The 14,310-nt window shown below is 36.1% G+C and overlaps 1 protein-coding gene across 2 annotated transcripts in view; it reads left to right on the top strand.

Moving 5' to 3' along the window:
• Positions 1-262: 262 nt before the first annotated feature.
• PIK3C3 (phosphatidylinositol 3-kinase catalytic subunit type 3) overlaps positions 263-14,310 on the top strand; it is a 130,135-nt gene continuing 116,087 nt past the window's right edge. The window contains exons 1-3 of one of the 2 annotated variants that reach the window (XM_031658795.1): positions 263-425; positions 2,626-2,814; positions 6,950-7,093. In XM_031658795.1, the coding sequence (XP_031514655.1) occupies positions 358-425; positions 2,626-2,814; positions 6,950-7,093 (401 nt within the window). In that variant the 5' untranslated portion in view covers positions 263-357. The remainder of the gene's footprint in view (positions 426-2,625; positions 2,815-6,949; positions 7,094-14,310) is intronic. The other variant, XM_031658796.1, reaches the window with a different exon arrangement.

Here is a 14,310-nt window from a genome sequence, read left to right on the forward strand (position 1 = left end):
TTTTTGAATTGAATTTTCTTTTGTTTTGTTTTAGGTACAGCTCAAGCTCAAATGATAGCGTCTCTTTTTCTTTAAAAAAAAAAGTGCTGTCAAGACAGGAAAACTGGAATGTAATCGGATAAGCCGTTTCCCGTATACATTTACCCTTAAGCAAGATGGTGGGCGCCTTGTGCACATGCGCAGAAGAGTTGTTTCGGCCGGGAGTTCCGCCGCGTCGGAACTCGCTCCAGGCTGGGATTGGAGGCGTGCTAGCGAGGGCGGAACCGGAAGTTCCTCTGTTGTGGGACTCAGCTGGTCCATTTCTGTTGTCTTTCCTGTACTTTTTCCGCTATAGGTCGTACCCTCGCCGACGTTGCGATGGGGGAAGCAGAGAAGTTTCACTACATCTACAGTTGTGACCTGGATATCAACGTCCAGCTTAAGATGTAAGAGAATCCTCGGGACAGGGAGTGGGATTGCTGGGGCGTAGGGGCGTGGGGGTAGGGGCTTGTTGGGAGTGAGAGGGAGAAAGTATGTGACTCGTCTCAAGGCGCGGACTGGGGGCGGCTGGGAGGGCTGTAGCCAGGGAGGCGCGAGAGAGTGGATCGTGGAGAGGGGCTTTGTTGGAAAAGGATTTAATATGTGGTCTCTGTGAGAAGCACAGCAGTAGGAATAGCCCTTAAGTTCCACTGTATTTTACAGTCTTTAAAGTTTTTGCTGTTCAGCCTTAATTTATTGTAAATTAAGAAATCGAGCCTCTTCGTAAGTAAGAGGACGATCTTTATTTTGGAACGGGGTTTGTAGGGTGGAATGAAGGCTTCAGAAATTATGGAGAGGTAGGCACAATCAGATGCGATAGTCGAGAATAAGATGAGCACATGGTATATTAGCAGCACAGGAGGTGATAGAGGCCTAGGGTGAATCTTTGGGTAGTATGGCAGTGTTTAGTCAGGGAAGTTGGGAATAAGTCAAAGATGAGGGTGCCAGTTGCAAGGGTACCAAGAAGATAGGAGGAAAGAGTCGTTGCAGGAAAACTTTGGAGCACCACGGCTGAAGTAAAGATCAGGAGCGTGATATCTTGAGATGAGGATAATGGAACTGGTATAATGACGAGGGACGGACAAAACAGAGTTGGAAATTTTATCTCTTTTAAGGTGGTCATATAGAAGTGTTGTCAAAGCTATCACAAATTATTGACCACAGCATCATCCATAATTAATAAACATTTCTTGTGTATGTTCAGTTAATATTCAACAAATATGTGTTGGTCAAAGGCCTGCAGTAAGTGATAAATAAATTTTCTCAGTTGTCAGATGCACCTTTGAATGATCGTTTCATTTTATTTTCAGAAGTCCCTTATTCGCTGACAAATCCTTTACTTTTTAGTTTGTGGTGATGGTGCTAAAAGTAATATGTCAACAACCACGTTGTACCTTTGTATGATACTTTATACAATCATTTAAGGTATTTTCCATAGCATACACCACTAGTAGTTTATACAGGATCAGTATTGATAAAGGGATTTCCTTCAGCTTGATGTTCAGTATTTCTTGAATATACGAATGCATTTTTTGTAATGTTTGAACATTAAAAATAAAGAAAAACCAAAAAGCGGGTCCTTTTTTTTTTTTTTTTTTTTTTTTTTTGAGACAGGGTCTCGCTCTGTTACCTTTCCCTTTGAGATGACGTTCTGCATCTTTTGCTCCAACTCTCATGCATTGTTCAGGATCATTTCAGACATCTATCTGGGGTACTAAGTCCCTTCCCCATGCCAGCCTAAGTACTCTTGAGACTCTGATTTATCTTGCTGTAATGGGAAGAATATTGGCTTTGGCCTCCCTGCCCTAGTGTTTATTCTCAGCTCTGTTACTTTGTGACTTTGGATAATGAGTTTAGTTTATAAGTCTCTGTTTCCTCATTTATAAAATGAGAATATGGTGAAAATTATGTAAGAAAGAAAATATAAAATTCTGGCACAGTATCTGATGTAATCTTGATGTCTAAAAAATGTTCCTCCCTCTGATAGTATCCTGTGCGTATCTTTTATGACTTACACCACTAGTTTTTAAAGAAATGATCAGACAGTGCATATGCGTAGTTAAAAAAAAAAAAAAAAAAAGGAAAGAGTAGAATAAAAACATGAAGTTAAAAGTAAATTTTTCTCCCCAGAAGCAATGACTTAATATTTTATTGTAATACCGTATTGTTTATCTTTTCTTTCTTCTGGACTTCTATGCCCACAATAGTAAATGTTTCCTGAAAGAACAGATGAATATGTGATCAACTTGAAATGAAGAAAATGAAACCAAGGTCTAGAAAGCTGGTGACTTCTGGAGGGTAGATCAAGGGTTGGTGGCAGGGTTTAAAATTCAGAAGTATAAAATAGAGAAATGTGTTGATGAAGATAGGGCTGATATTAGGTATGTTAGGATTTTAAGAAACCCTTACCATATATAAAAATGACATTAATTGCATATGCAGGAAAATGTTGTTTAAGTAGCATACCTTAACTCAAAGGTAAACTCTTTTTATACTTATGCATATGTATACATGCTTAAAGCATATATGTACATGCTTAGTTGTTATGCATATATGTACATGTTTAAAAAATTCAGGTCTAAAACATTGTTGCTCTTGTGCTTTCAGAGGAAGCTTGGAAGGGAAGAGAGAACAAAAGAGTTATAAAGCTGTCCTAGAAGACCCAATGTTGAAGTTTTCAGGACTATACCAAGAGACATGCTCGGATCTTTATGTTACTTGTCAGGTTTTTGCAGAAGGGAAGCCTTTGGCCTTGCCAGTGAGAACATCCTACAAAGCATTTAGTACAAGATGGAAGTAAGTTTTTTTCTGGCTTATGGTATGTTCCAGACTGTTCTTACCTTTCTTTATGGATGCTGCCAGTATAATTTAGTAGAATTATAGAAGAATTTCTTAATACCTATAGGCATTGATCAAATCATTTGAAGTAGAAACATACTCAGATAAAGTACTATGCATATCAGTATTATAACTGCAGTTGAAATGGAAACGGATTTATGTTTGTATTTAGCATATCGACATTTTGATAAGCACTTGATTGATTTACATGACCAAACACATCTGTGGCATTTTACCATCTTCTGCTCTTGAACGCATAAATACTTCTGGATAGTCTGAAATATTGTCCAACCTGGTGTTTGGAGCTCAGATCTTTAGAGATAGCTCTGTTGCCATCTGTTCAGTTAAAATTTTTATTATTATTTTACATATGAAACTAATTTATTTAGATTCATGGTTTATTCAGCATGGCACATTAGCAAAACATTGTCAAGATGCAGGGTAAATATGATGAACATGAAGTTCCTGTTTTTTCAAAAGAGTATTGTGGATCTTTAATATGACTTCTTGACACTTCTTATTTGATAGACTATATAGTGCAGTTCTGATGTTTAATGAGTGAGTGTTATTTAGCACTCTGGTAGGCTCAGTGCAGGATACACAGGCTGTATGCTTTTAAGGAAAGCGTATTCTTTGGGAGACAGGATGTGATCACATGGACAGCCAGACTGTGCCATAGAGGGTTCAACCCTGTGTGTCCCAGGTGTCACCAAGTGTGGCTGGAAAGGGTTTTCAGAGAGCAGAAGCCTGAACTCTGGTGATCTGGCTATGTCAAAACCAAATATTTTAATGGTGTAGTTTCTTCAGTAGTCTTTTGTGGAGAGAGATCTGTCTGCCTATCTAGTCCATCTGTATTTCTATATATATCTGATATATCTGTGTGTATATATATATAGAGAGAGAGAGATATGTGTGTATGTAGATATACACACACACGTAAAAAATATGTCTCTATATACTTAATACTTCTTATTCTGGAAAATTTTAAACCTATGAACATAGAATAATACAGTGAACGCCTACGTTTCTGTTATATACCTAGTGTTAACTCATGGCCAATCTTGTATTCTCACCATTTTGAAACAAATCTCAAACGTTATAACAACTTAACTGTGAGTATTTCTGTATATCTGTTTTTTAAAGCATAACTATAGTACCATCATCATCACATTTAAAACAATGGAGCCGAATTCCTTAATTGTATCAGAGATTCTTAAACTGGAATCAGGAAGTCTTCAAACCCCTGAAGGTGTATGCAGAATTTTGTGTCTTCTGTATTTTTTCAAGGACAGAGCTCAAAGCTTTAATTAGATTTTTGAGGTCACCTATTACTCACAAAAGAGTTAAAACAAATTTAGGTCTAGAAAGTCAAAAACATTTTGGTGAGGAAAAATGTATGGTGGGTTTTGTTGCATGACTTGACAAAAAAGGAGATTACAGCAAAAGCAAATTCTCAGTTAAAAGATAAAAGATTTTCTCCTCCTCTTCCCATTTGCCAACTCTTCTCTGCATTAATTTTTATATTATATATTTGCAAGAATGTGAAAACTCCCATGTTTGATCTCTAAAAGTTTGAATTTTAAAAATTTGTAATTTTTAAATTGTGAAAGTACTTAATAAGGAAAGTACTTAAAATTATTTAAAACTACTTTGAAATTAAAATGTCTAAGCTATGTAGACAATAGATTTAGAAAAACACCTTATTTTTGGTAAAATACCATGAGAATAGACTTTTTAAAAAAATACTGTCTGGGTGGATCACCTGAGGTCAGGTGTTCAAGACCAGCCTGGCCAACGTGGTAAAACCCCCTCTCTACTAAAAATACAAAAATTAGCTGGGCATGGTGGTAGGCACCTGTAATCCCGGCTACTTGGGAGGCTGAGGCAGGAGAATCGCTGGAACCCAGGAGGCAGAGGTTGCAGTGAGCCGAGATTGAGCAACTACACTCCAGCTTGGGCAACGGAGCGAGGCTCTGTCTCAAAAATAAAAATAAAATAAAATAAAGTAAAAAAAAATAGTCTTTAGAAGACTAAGAGAAAACATTTGCACATTTTATACATCCTGCTCTTTAGTGTTCAAAAGTTGAATTTATTGGTAGTTCATCAAAACAAAAATTGCCATCCTAAAATGAATGGAGGTAAAAACTTTAAATAGTCCTTATTCTTTGTAAGTATTTGCTTAAAAGAGATACTGTATAAACCTTGGAAAGAATAAATTAGGTCATAAAGGGATCTCTTGCTGTCCAAATTTTTGCATTCCTTAGTTCAGATTGTGTTTTAGGGCCAGTATGAGATTTAAATCTGTTTGATTTCTGACTTTCTGATAGTGGGTTGTGAGAGTTCTAATAATGAGGAACTCATTCAAAATTTATTCAAGTCTATCATAGCATGTCCTGTTTTGTCCTACACTAACAGATCCCATGAGGGACACTTGTACTTTCTTTAATTACACTTAAGGTAAATTCTCATCTTTAGGTGTATGTACTGCAAATTTCTAAGTTTTTTCTTATGTGAATATTATTCTTCAGGGAAGTAGTTTACATTTTTAAGAACGCTTATATTTCACATTGTCTCATAAAGGTTTTGAAAATGGCTTTAGAGAGACATATTAATACCATCTAATTCAAAAATTACAAAGTTAGGATACAGAAGTATTTTAATCAGATTCGAGTGCTAGCACAGTGGTATGCGGTGATGGGGGTACTTGGTGGGGATTGGACCATCCAGATTTAGGCTTTGCAATCTTGTAATGTTTTGATTGTTGCCAGGTGAATGTAATCTTAAGGTTAATGAGGGTTAGCAGATGGGATAGGGATGGGATAGGGTTGCATGAAGAGGAAGAAAACAAAGTGGTGTCCAAAATATATACCTTTTTGGTGTCTGACTAGATTTTTCTATAACTTCTAGAATATCTGGAGCAGTTTTCAAAGTTTTTAGCTGAAGGATTTTTTTTTTTTTTTTTTTTGACATGGAGTCTCACTCTGTCGCCAGGCTGGAGTGCAGTGGCATGATCTTGGCTCACTGCAATCTCTGCCCCCTGGGTTCAAGCGATTCTCCTGCCTCAGCCTCCCAAGTAGCTGGGACTGCAGGCGCGCCAACACGCCTGGCTAATTTTTTTTTGTATTTTTAGTAGAGATGGGGTTTCACCATGTTGGCCAAGCTGGTCTCGAACTCCTGACTTCAAGTGATCTGCCCACCTCGGCCTTCCAAAATAGCATCATTTTTTTTTTTTTTTTTTCAAAAGAACTCTTCTGCAGAAGGCTAGTATATAAAACAGATTAAGTGCAGTTGCTTTGATTGAAAGAGGTGTTGTTGCCTGGTGTTGGATAGCAAAAGGTTTGAGACAAATGATTAGTTGGTCATTGGTATTGTCTCGTTGTCATTAAAGGACAGAATAAGAAATTTCACAATATTTTCCAAAAAGAAATTGCTTATTGTTGTCTTTAACTTTAGCTGGTGTGTGGTTTATTCATTGGCAAAAGATGGCACTGCTTAGTGTTTTTCTTTTTAGCCTGCCCTACCGTGTGGCTAGTAATGAAATAATTTCATTTAGTTGTTTGAGCCTATCTATAGTAGATACTGGCTTTCTTAAGCTTGTGATTTTTTAAAAAAAGTATTTCGTAGAAGAAAAGGATTTAATAACTCTTTTTCTTGAAATTGATAGCCATCCCTAATTTATATGGCATATAAAAATGATTTGTTGTTTAAGTTTTGGAAATTTTGTTAAATGTTTTATCAATACAGATGTATTTAACATAGACTAGGGTATGTCCTTTAGATAATAACTTTGAATGAACAGAATAATTTTGAGTAAACAGAAATAGAATTCTATGTGTCTGCTAGGGAATAGTTTGTATAATGTTGGCACAGTATTCTTTTGGAATTTAAAAGCCAGCTTCTCTTGAAGAGGGTTGAAATTATCGAATACAGTGTGAAGTTTAAATGTATAAGAAGATTTACATAAATATATAGAGGGTTTATCTATATACATATACACACACACGTTTATTCATCTACGTACATATATACACACATATATATACACACACATGCATATGTATATTTCTGATTTATGTTAACTTTATTTCCATAGCTGGAACGAATGGCTGAAACTACCAGTAAAATACCCTGACCTGCCCAGGAATGCCCAAGTGGCGCTCACCATATGGGATGTGTATGGACCTGGAAAAGCAGTGCCTGTAGGAGGAACAACGGTTTCGCTCTTTGGGAAATACGGGTAAGCATTCTGTTGGTCTCATCTGTAGGAGTGCAGCTGCTTTCTGACCCTTTTCTTTTTCAGAATGAGGGAAGGCTTTAATAGTTTATGCCCAGGCTCCAGTGTAAACCAGTTAGGTACATATGATTTGATCATTCCTTATACTGAATTTAGCATGTATTTCCTATAGGATATACAGATAGATAAAGAAATCAATTTATATTGCTCTACTGTTGGTGATTGGTAGTGTGATTTCTGCTAGAAAATAGAAGTCATTGGGAAATAGAATCTTGCTTTTAGGGAAAAGTGACTTTGACGTATACTATAACTGCTTTGTTATAGGGTTTATCTGCTTTTTTATAATATTGATAGAAAGGATGAAAAACAGGATTAAAAAGCATTCATTTGCTAATGATGGTAATGATTGTGATAGAAAAGATAATTCAGTTTTTGAAACATGTACAAATACAAATGTTTATTGTAAAAAGAAAAAAAAAAAAAAAACCCACCGTTCCAAAGGATATTTTCGCTATATCCTTTTTCTCCAGGGACAGAGGACTCAGTCTATCTTTAGAGAATTTGTGACTTTCTATTATTATTCTGCATTTACTAATTGGAATTTTTCACTAAAGAACTTGGTCCTTCATCAAGTACTTAGTTAGTTCATATAGGAAAGACAGATAAATGTTTAATTTTCTTTCCCTTTATCAATTTCAAGACTAATGAGTTTGTGCCCTAGTAACTTGTAAAGGTGGTGATTGATGGCTTTTGTACATTCTGTTTTTTATATGTTTCAGTCCATTGCTGTCTTTACTCTTTATAATGCTCAAAAAATCCCATTTTTGGTCAGTAGGAGCTCCTTCAAGTAGACCCCATGTCCTTTGGACAGTACACTAGTAGTGATTGGTAGCTTCTTTGCTTTGTGGTAGACAAGTTTTTCCAGGATCATTTGATAATTTTCTGCTCCAGACCTGAAATCTCTGAAAGAAGTTCTGGTTCCTTTCAGTGTGAAATGGTATAGATCTTAATCTGTCTGGATATTACAAATGCCTTAATTTTTGTCTACTTTAAAGTTAAAAAATGTTATTTAATTTTTACGTCATTAAGGATGAGGAAGATCATATTTTGGAGTGTTTATTGACTATTTGTGTTTATGTTTCCATGAATTGCTTTTCGAGGTACTTTGTCCTTTTTAGAAATTGAGATATAATTCACATACCATAAAATTCTTTGCTTTTTTTTTTTTTTTTTTGAGTTGTCGTTTTCTTGTTGACATATAAGGAGTCTTTGTAGATGAATGAAATTAGCCCGTTGTGGGTTATGTTACAAATACTGCTTTTCTGGTTTGGCTTGTTCTTTTGACTTAGTATGTATTTGTTTGCTCTTCATGTATTTTAAATTGTTATCTTGAAGCTATCAGTTTTTAGTTTTTGGACTGTGAATTTAATGTTTTAGAAAGTTCCCATTTAAGGTTCTTTAAAATGCTTTCTTCTGTTATGCTTTTATTCCTTTACATTAAAATCTTTGATTTATCTAAAATTACTATTGTGAAAGGAAGGATATAGTGAGAATAGCTTTTTAGAGAAAACCAAAACAAATGCTTATTAAATAAGCCATCTTATCCAGCTATTTTAAAATAGCATCCTCAATTCATCTTGTGTTGAAGTCTAAGAGAGGCATTTTAGTGTATAGTGCTATAGTGGTTAGGAAAGCAAGTTGTAGATTATCTGGCTTCAAATCTTGGCTTCTTTGCTTAGTATCTGTGTATCCTTGGGCAAATTACTTAATCTTATGCCTCAATGTCTTCATATGTTAAATGAAAGAACAATAGTATCTCCCTCATTAAGTAGTTTATCATTATTACATTACTAAATACATTTAATGGTCCTGATAAATATTATATCATATATTTATGTATTGAATACATATTAAAATGACCTCAGTAAATATTAGGTATCATTCCTGGGCTATTCTGTCAGTTAGGATAGTATTATAAAATGTTTAAATATTAGATAGGGGTAATTCTTATTAGTCTTTCTTTTAAAATATTTCCAGGTTTGTTTTGGCAGATAAATTTTAATATTATTTTCTCAATTAAACTCACTGTTATTTTGTTAGAAAATCTTACTGAATTATATATGTTAATTAAAGAGAGAATTGATGCCTTTATAATATTAAACTTTTCTATCCAGAAATAGAGTGTGTCGGAAAGGCTTCTGAGCTCATCCATGAAATCTAGATGTAATCCCATTTGGAATAGCTTGGTTGCTTACTAATACCTAGGTATTTTAGTTTAATGTGGCTATTAAAGAGATATTTGTTATTAAAATCCGCACAGGAAAAATAATTTCAATATAGTCTGAAACATTGTAACTTTCAGTTTTAAAATATACTTCTTGATAAAATAGCATGTTACAGCAGAATGGACATATTACTAAATCAGTATTATTTCTTTTACAGAGTATTTACCCCTTATTTTTTGTTACTAGGGAGGGGCTTGTTTGCAACAGAGAAGAAAAAGAAAAATGTACAGCTCTTTTTTAGTGGCTAAATGTTTTTGAGAAATAACTAGACGTTCCTCTTAGTTTTTCCTCCCAGATTCATCACAAGTGGTTTTACCTTCTGGAATATCAGTAGGAAGTTCTCTCATAAAAACACCTGTTAGTACTCGTGCATTTTAGAGGACTTTAGGATCTAGTTTCAGGGGATTTTCTGAGTAGGATATAATTGTGGGACAATTGAAATGTCCACAGATGCAGTGAAATGACCTGCCTACATCTAAACAAACTCTCAGATTGATTTTTGGTACTGTTTTGTTTGGCTTCTGGCACTTTTTTTTAAGGTACTACACTAAATCAGTAGTAATCAACCTGTGTTTAAGAATCATCTGGGAAGCCTATGAGAAAAGCATCTTCCTGGGTTCTCACTAACTCATTGTGTCTGTGGTAGGGCCCAAGAATCAGCATTTTAAACAATCTTCCTGAGTGATTCTGTGAAAGGGAGCCTATGGACCACATTTTGAGAAGCACTGAACTGACCTTTGTGATAGTAGTTTATTAATATGACTTATACATACATTCATGTGTTCCTCTTCTTTACTCCTTCCCTTGGAGCCCACTTTATTTGTAATTCTGTGTATATCCCAGTGAAGGGAAAATTCCTTTACCTCCCATCCAAACCAAGCTGCCAGCGTGCTTAAAAGATAAATCAGTAGCACTTGTTCTACTTTAAAAAAGTCATTAAACCCCAAGGATTTCTATAAAGGGAGCAGTAGCAATAAGTGAGTGGTTACTTAAATTTGTTTTCTGCCATTAACTAAAATAAGACTTTGAATCTTGGAAAGTCATCTGTTTTCTCTTAACTCTAACTGGAAAATAGGTCATCCTACTCCTTCATGTCGCGAACACATCAGATGCCCGATATGAATGAAACCTGTTAGAGAGAAGCACTGATTGCGTGAAATTATCTCGCTTAAAGCTTGATTTCTCCAACTTGAGTCATTTACTTATCACTTTTAGAATTCCATTCATATCTCTTTACTAAGTATATTATCCTTTTTTTTTGAGATGGATTCTCACTCTGTTGCCCTGCTGTGGTACGACCTCAGCTCACTGCAATCTCCGCCTCCTGGGTTCAAGCGATTCTCCTTCTTCAGCCTCCTGAGTAGCTGGGATTACAGGCACCTGCCACCACGCCCAGCTCATTTTTGTATTATTGGTAGAGGTAGGGTTACACCATGTTGGCCAGGCTGGTCTTAAACTCCTGACCTCAGGTGATCCGCCTGCCTCGCCCTCCCAAAGTGCTGGAATTACAAGCGTGAGCCACCGCACCTGGCCTATTGTTCTTGATATTTTTATTTAACCCAACTTACTTTTTTAAAACTTCCACTTATTTTAAAAGAAAAACATGATATCCCTGTTGTACATGGAAAACAGGTATTATTTAACATTAGTGGGTAATAGTAAGACTAAATATAATGACAATAACTATGCTATTAAATTTTAGAAATTGAAGTAAAAGAATCCCTAGTGAATACACATGATATGGAATTCATTTGATTTGCAAAATATGCATACAGTATCTGCAAAAAAGGTCCTTTAATTAGAATGGTTCTGTTTTCCATAGTCAGATATACACGGGATATTCAGCTCACTCTCAGCTTAAGGTGAAGATCAGGCTTTACATCATTTTCATTTTTAATCAGTTCAACTCCTATATAGTTGTAGGCAGTTATCCAAACATAACTAACATAACGTAAGATTTTAATACAGGTCTAAGATATTTTGACGGGGTGGAGTGAAAAAAGACTAAATCACCAACTTGTATTCCCCCCTGTGCTGGCGCTTGTACTGACCTTCACCTCAGAAGAAGGAATTCTAAGAAACTCTATGAAATTAAAACAACTTTTTGTTTTTTTTCCTCTCTGTCCTGCAGCTTTGCCCTGCGGGTGAGCTGCCTCGCATTGAAGAAAAGCCAGGCATTCCCTAGTCCTCAGCAGCTACAGGTCTTCTCGTGCAGCTTTGATTAGTGAAAGATGATGTTCAGGATGTTCCTGGTGCTACGGCAGAGTGCAGACATCTCCTTGTGCTGCTGGCTCACAGCTACTTCCCTGCATGGTGCTGCCATCCAGGGAGACAGGGCAATATGAATATTCTGGGTGGTCTCAGTAGGAAGCACGTGCAGATTTTCTTCCACCTGTCCTCAAAAACCATGCCATGTGCCACTACCGTTCTCGCAACTTAGGGAAATACTGCCTTAAACCATAGTTTCCTCAGATGTTTCTTATGCAGTGAAATAACGCCAGCTGTCCCTCGCCTTTTCCCCTAAAGGCTTCTCATGTGTACTTAATACTGTTAAATTGATCCTCAAGACATCTAGTATTGTAGTATTAGTAATCTTGTGACTATCAGCTCTTGCTGTTTGCTAATATCTGTTTTGTTTACGTGAGTCAGTGTGAGGCAGAACTTCTTGGAGAATAGTCTAATAAATAATTGAAAGACTGATTTGTTAGGGATAAGGCTAGAATAATGTATCATCCTTAATTTGAAAGCCTAGCTTGTGAAATTTCAAAGTAGCTTAAGATTGGATTGATTGTTAGGTTGAACTGGCAAAGAACCACATGCAAGCTGCGGATTTCTCTTGCAGTTTTTTTTTCTAAGTGTGAATCCTGGAATTCAAGGCAGTTGGTGCTGTAGTGGCTTGGCACTGCAAGCTGGAATATCAACAGCAGCTGTTGCTGGGGCCTCTGCTGGAGTCAGAAGGAGATCCTGCTGTGCTGTTTCTTCTGTCTTGCCTGTTTGGCTTAATTTCCCAAGTGGACACGATGCTCTGAGCATCTTCTGCCTTGCCACCTGGAGGCTGTGTAACTCTCTGCAAAGTTCCATTAGTGTCAAAAGAAAGTAATACGTTCACTTGCTCATTTGAGTCACTTGGCATCACCCATACCCTCCACGTCCCCTATCCTTAAATCTCTTCTCTAGCTCCATCCCAAGGCACCTAAATCATTTAGTAAACTGACTTCTTGCCAAATGTGCTTATTTTTGATTCAGTTAAGTTCAGCCAGCCAAAGTATTCACTGGGGGTTGGGAAGGTAGAGAGAAGGAAGGGAAGCCTTCTGCTATTTCTGAAGGTACATTTAAGGATATTTATTTAAAGTGATATTATCTCACTGTACATAGTTCCTTAGAGACTGCTCTAAGCAGGACTGCTTAATGTTGAATCTGTATCTCAGTTGAAAGAGAAAGAAAATTAACTTTATAAGAGGTGTGTATATGTGTGTTTTTTGTACTGTAACTTTCTTTTGATGTTTAACATGATAAATAAATATTGAGAATTTTGATTCATCACAGCCAGCTGATGCATTTTGTATGGGCCCATAAGGTAAGCTTTTGCAAATACAGTTACTAGAATTACCTGGTTTATTGCCAACTTTAGGACCTTTTAACAGATACGGTCTTTGATCTTATTGTGCTCATGAGTTTGTAACTGTCTTTTATAGTTCCCAATCTAAATGTTTATGGCATCATTACTTATACACATTATATAATGTTTAGCGAAAATCTTTATTACCTTAGGAAAATCTATGAAGGAATTTTTTATTAGCCAGAACATTATCATAATGATTTGAAAAAATTTATGTAAACCACTAGCAGTTAAGGAGACAGTTTATTTTATTTTATTTTTTAATTTGGAGATGGAGTGTCACTTTCTCACCCAGGCAGGGGTACAGTGGTGCAAACATGGTTCACTATAGCCTCGTCCTCCCAGGCTCAAGCAATTCTCCTGCCTCAGCCCCCCAGAAACTACAGGCATGTACCACTGCACCCAGCTAATTTTAATTTTTTTTTTTTTTTTTAGACGGGGTTTCGCCATGTTGCCCAGGCTGGTCTCAAACTCTTGAGCTCAAGTGGTCTGCCTGCCTCAGCCTCTTAAAGTGCTGAAATTACAGGTGTGAGCCACCGTGCCCAGCCTGTACCTTGTTTTTTTAAAAAAGTATTAAATGTGAAAGTGTATGAAATGCTTTAGATGTGCCTGTTCATCTACACACACTTAGAGTTTTTTTCTTTCTGTTGCAATTTCTATAGTCTTTTTATTTCTAAGAGTAAGAAATAACTTATTGAGCTTTGAGTAGATGCTGTTTGAGTAGACTTTATGTTTGAAAATTCTTGTTCAAAAATATTTTTTTAAAAAAGAAAACACATTAACAGAAGAACATCTTTAACCTCCCCATCAGAAAGAAACATGGAAACTTGGCAGCAGCATAATTAAAACGCATAGTTGTCTAAAGCTCTTACGAGTTTGTTTCATCTTTATATCTTCTTGGTAGCTTTTTGACAAAAACAGGACAAAGGTTATATATTCTTTCACTTTGAAGCGGGATAACCAAGCTTAGGCTGAATTCTGGCTATATGCTAAATTTTGATTTATACACATGGGAAATGTTTTTGTGTGAGTCTACTATTCAGTTTTAGAACATGCCTTTTATGGAAAAGAAAGGAGAAAAATCAATTTGTACAGCAAAAAGACTAGTAATAGCTAACATTTATTGAATACTTACCGTAGGCCAGTCACTGTTCTAATGACTTTTTACTTGTACTGATTTATTTAATTTTTCCAGTAACCTTGTGGGATACAAGTCCTTTTATCCTATTTTATAAAAGAGGAAACTGAGGTTCAGGGAGGTTTAAGTAGTTTACCCTAGGGTTATGTGGGTAATAGCACAGCTGTGATTCAAGTAC

Source organism: Papio anubis, chromosome 19, assembly GCF_008728515.1.
Source record: "Papio anubis isolate 15944 chromosome 19, Panubis1.0, whole genome shotgun sequence".
Taxonomy (NCBI): Eukaryota; Metazoa; Chordata; class Mammalia; order Primates; family Cercopithecidae; genus Papio; species Papio anubis.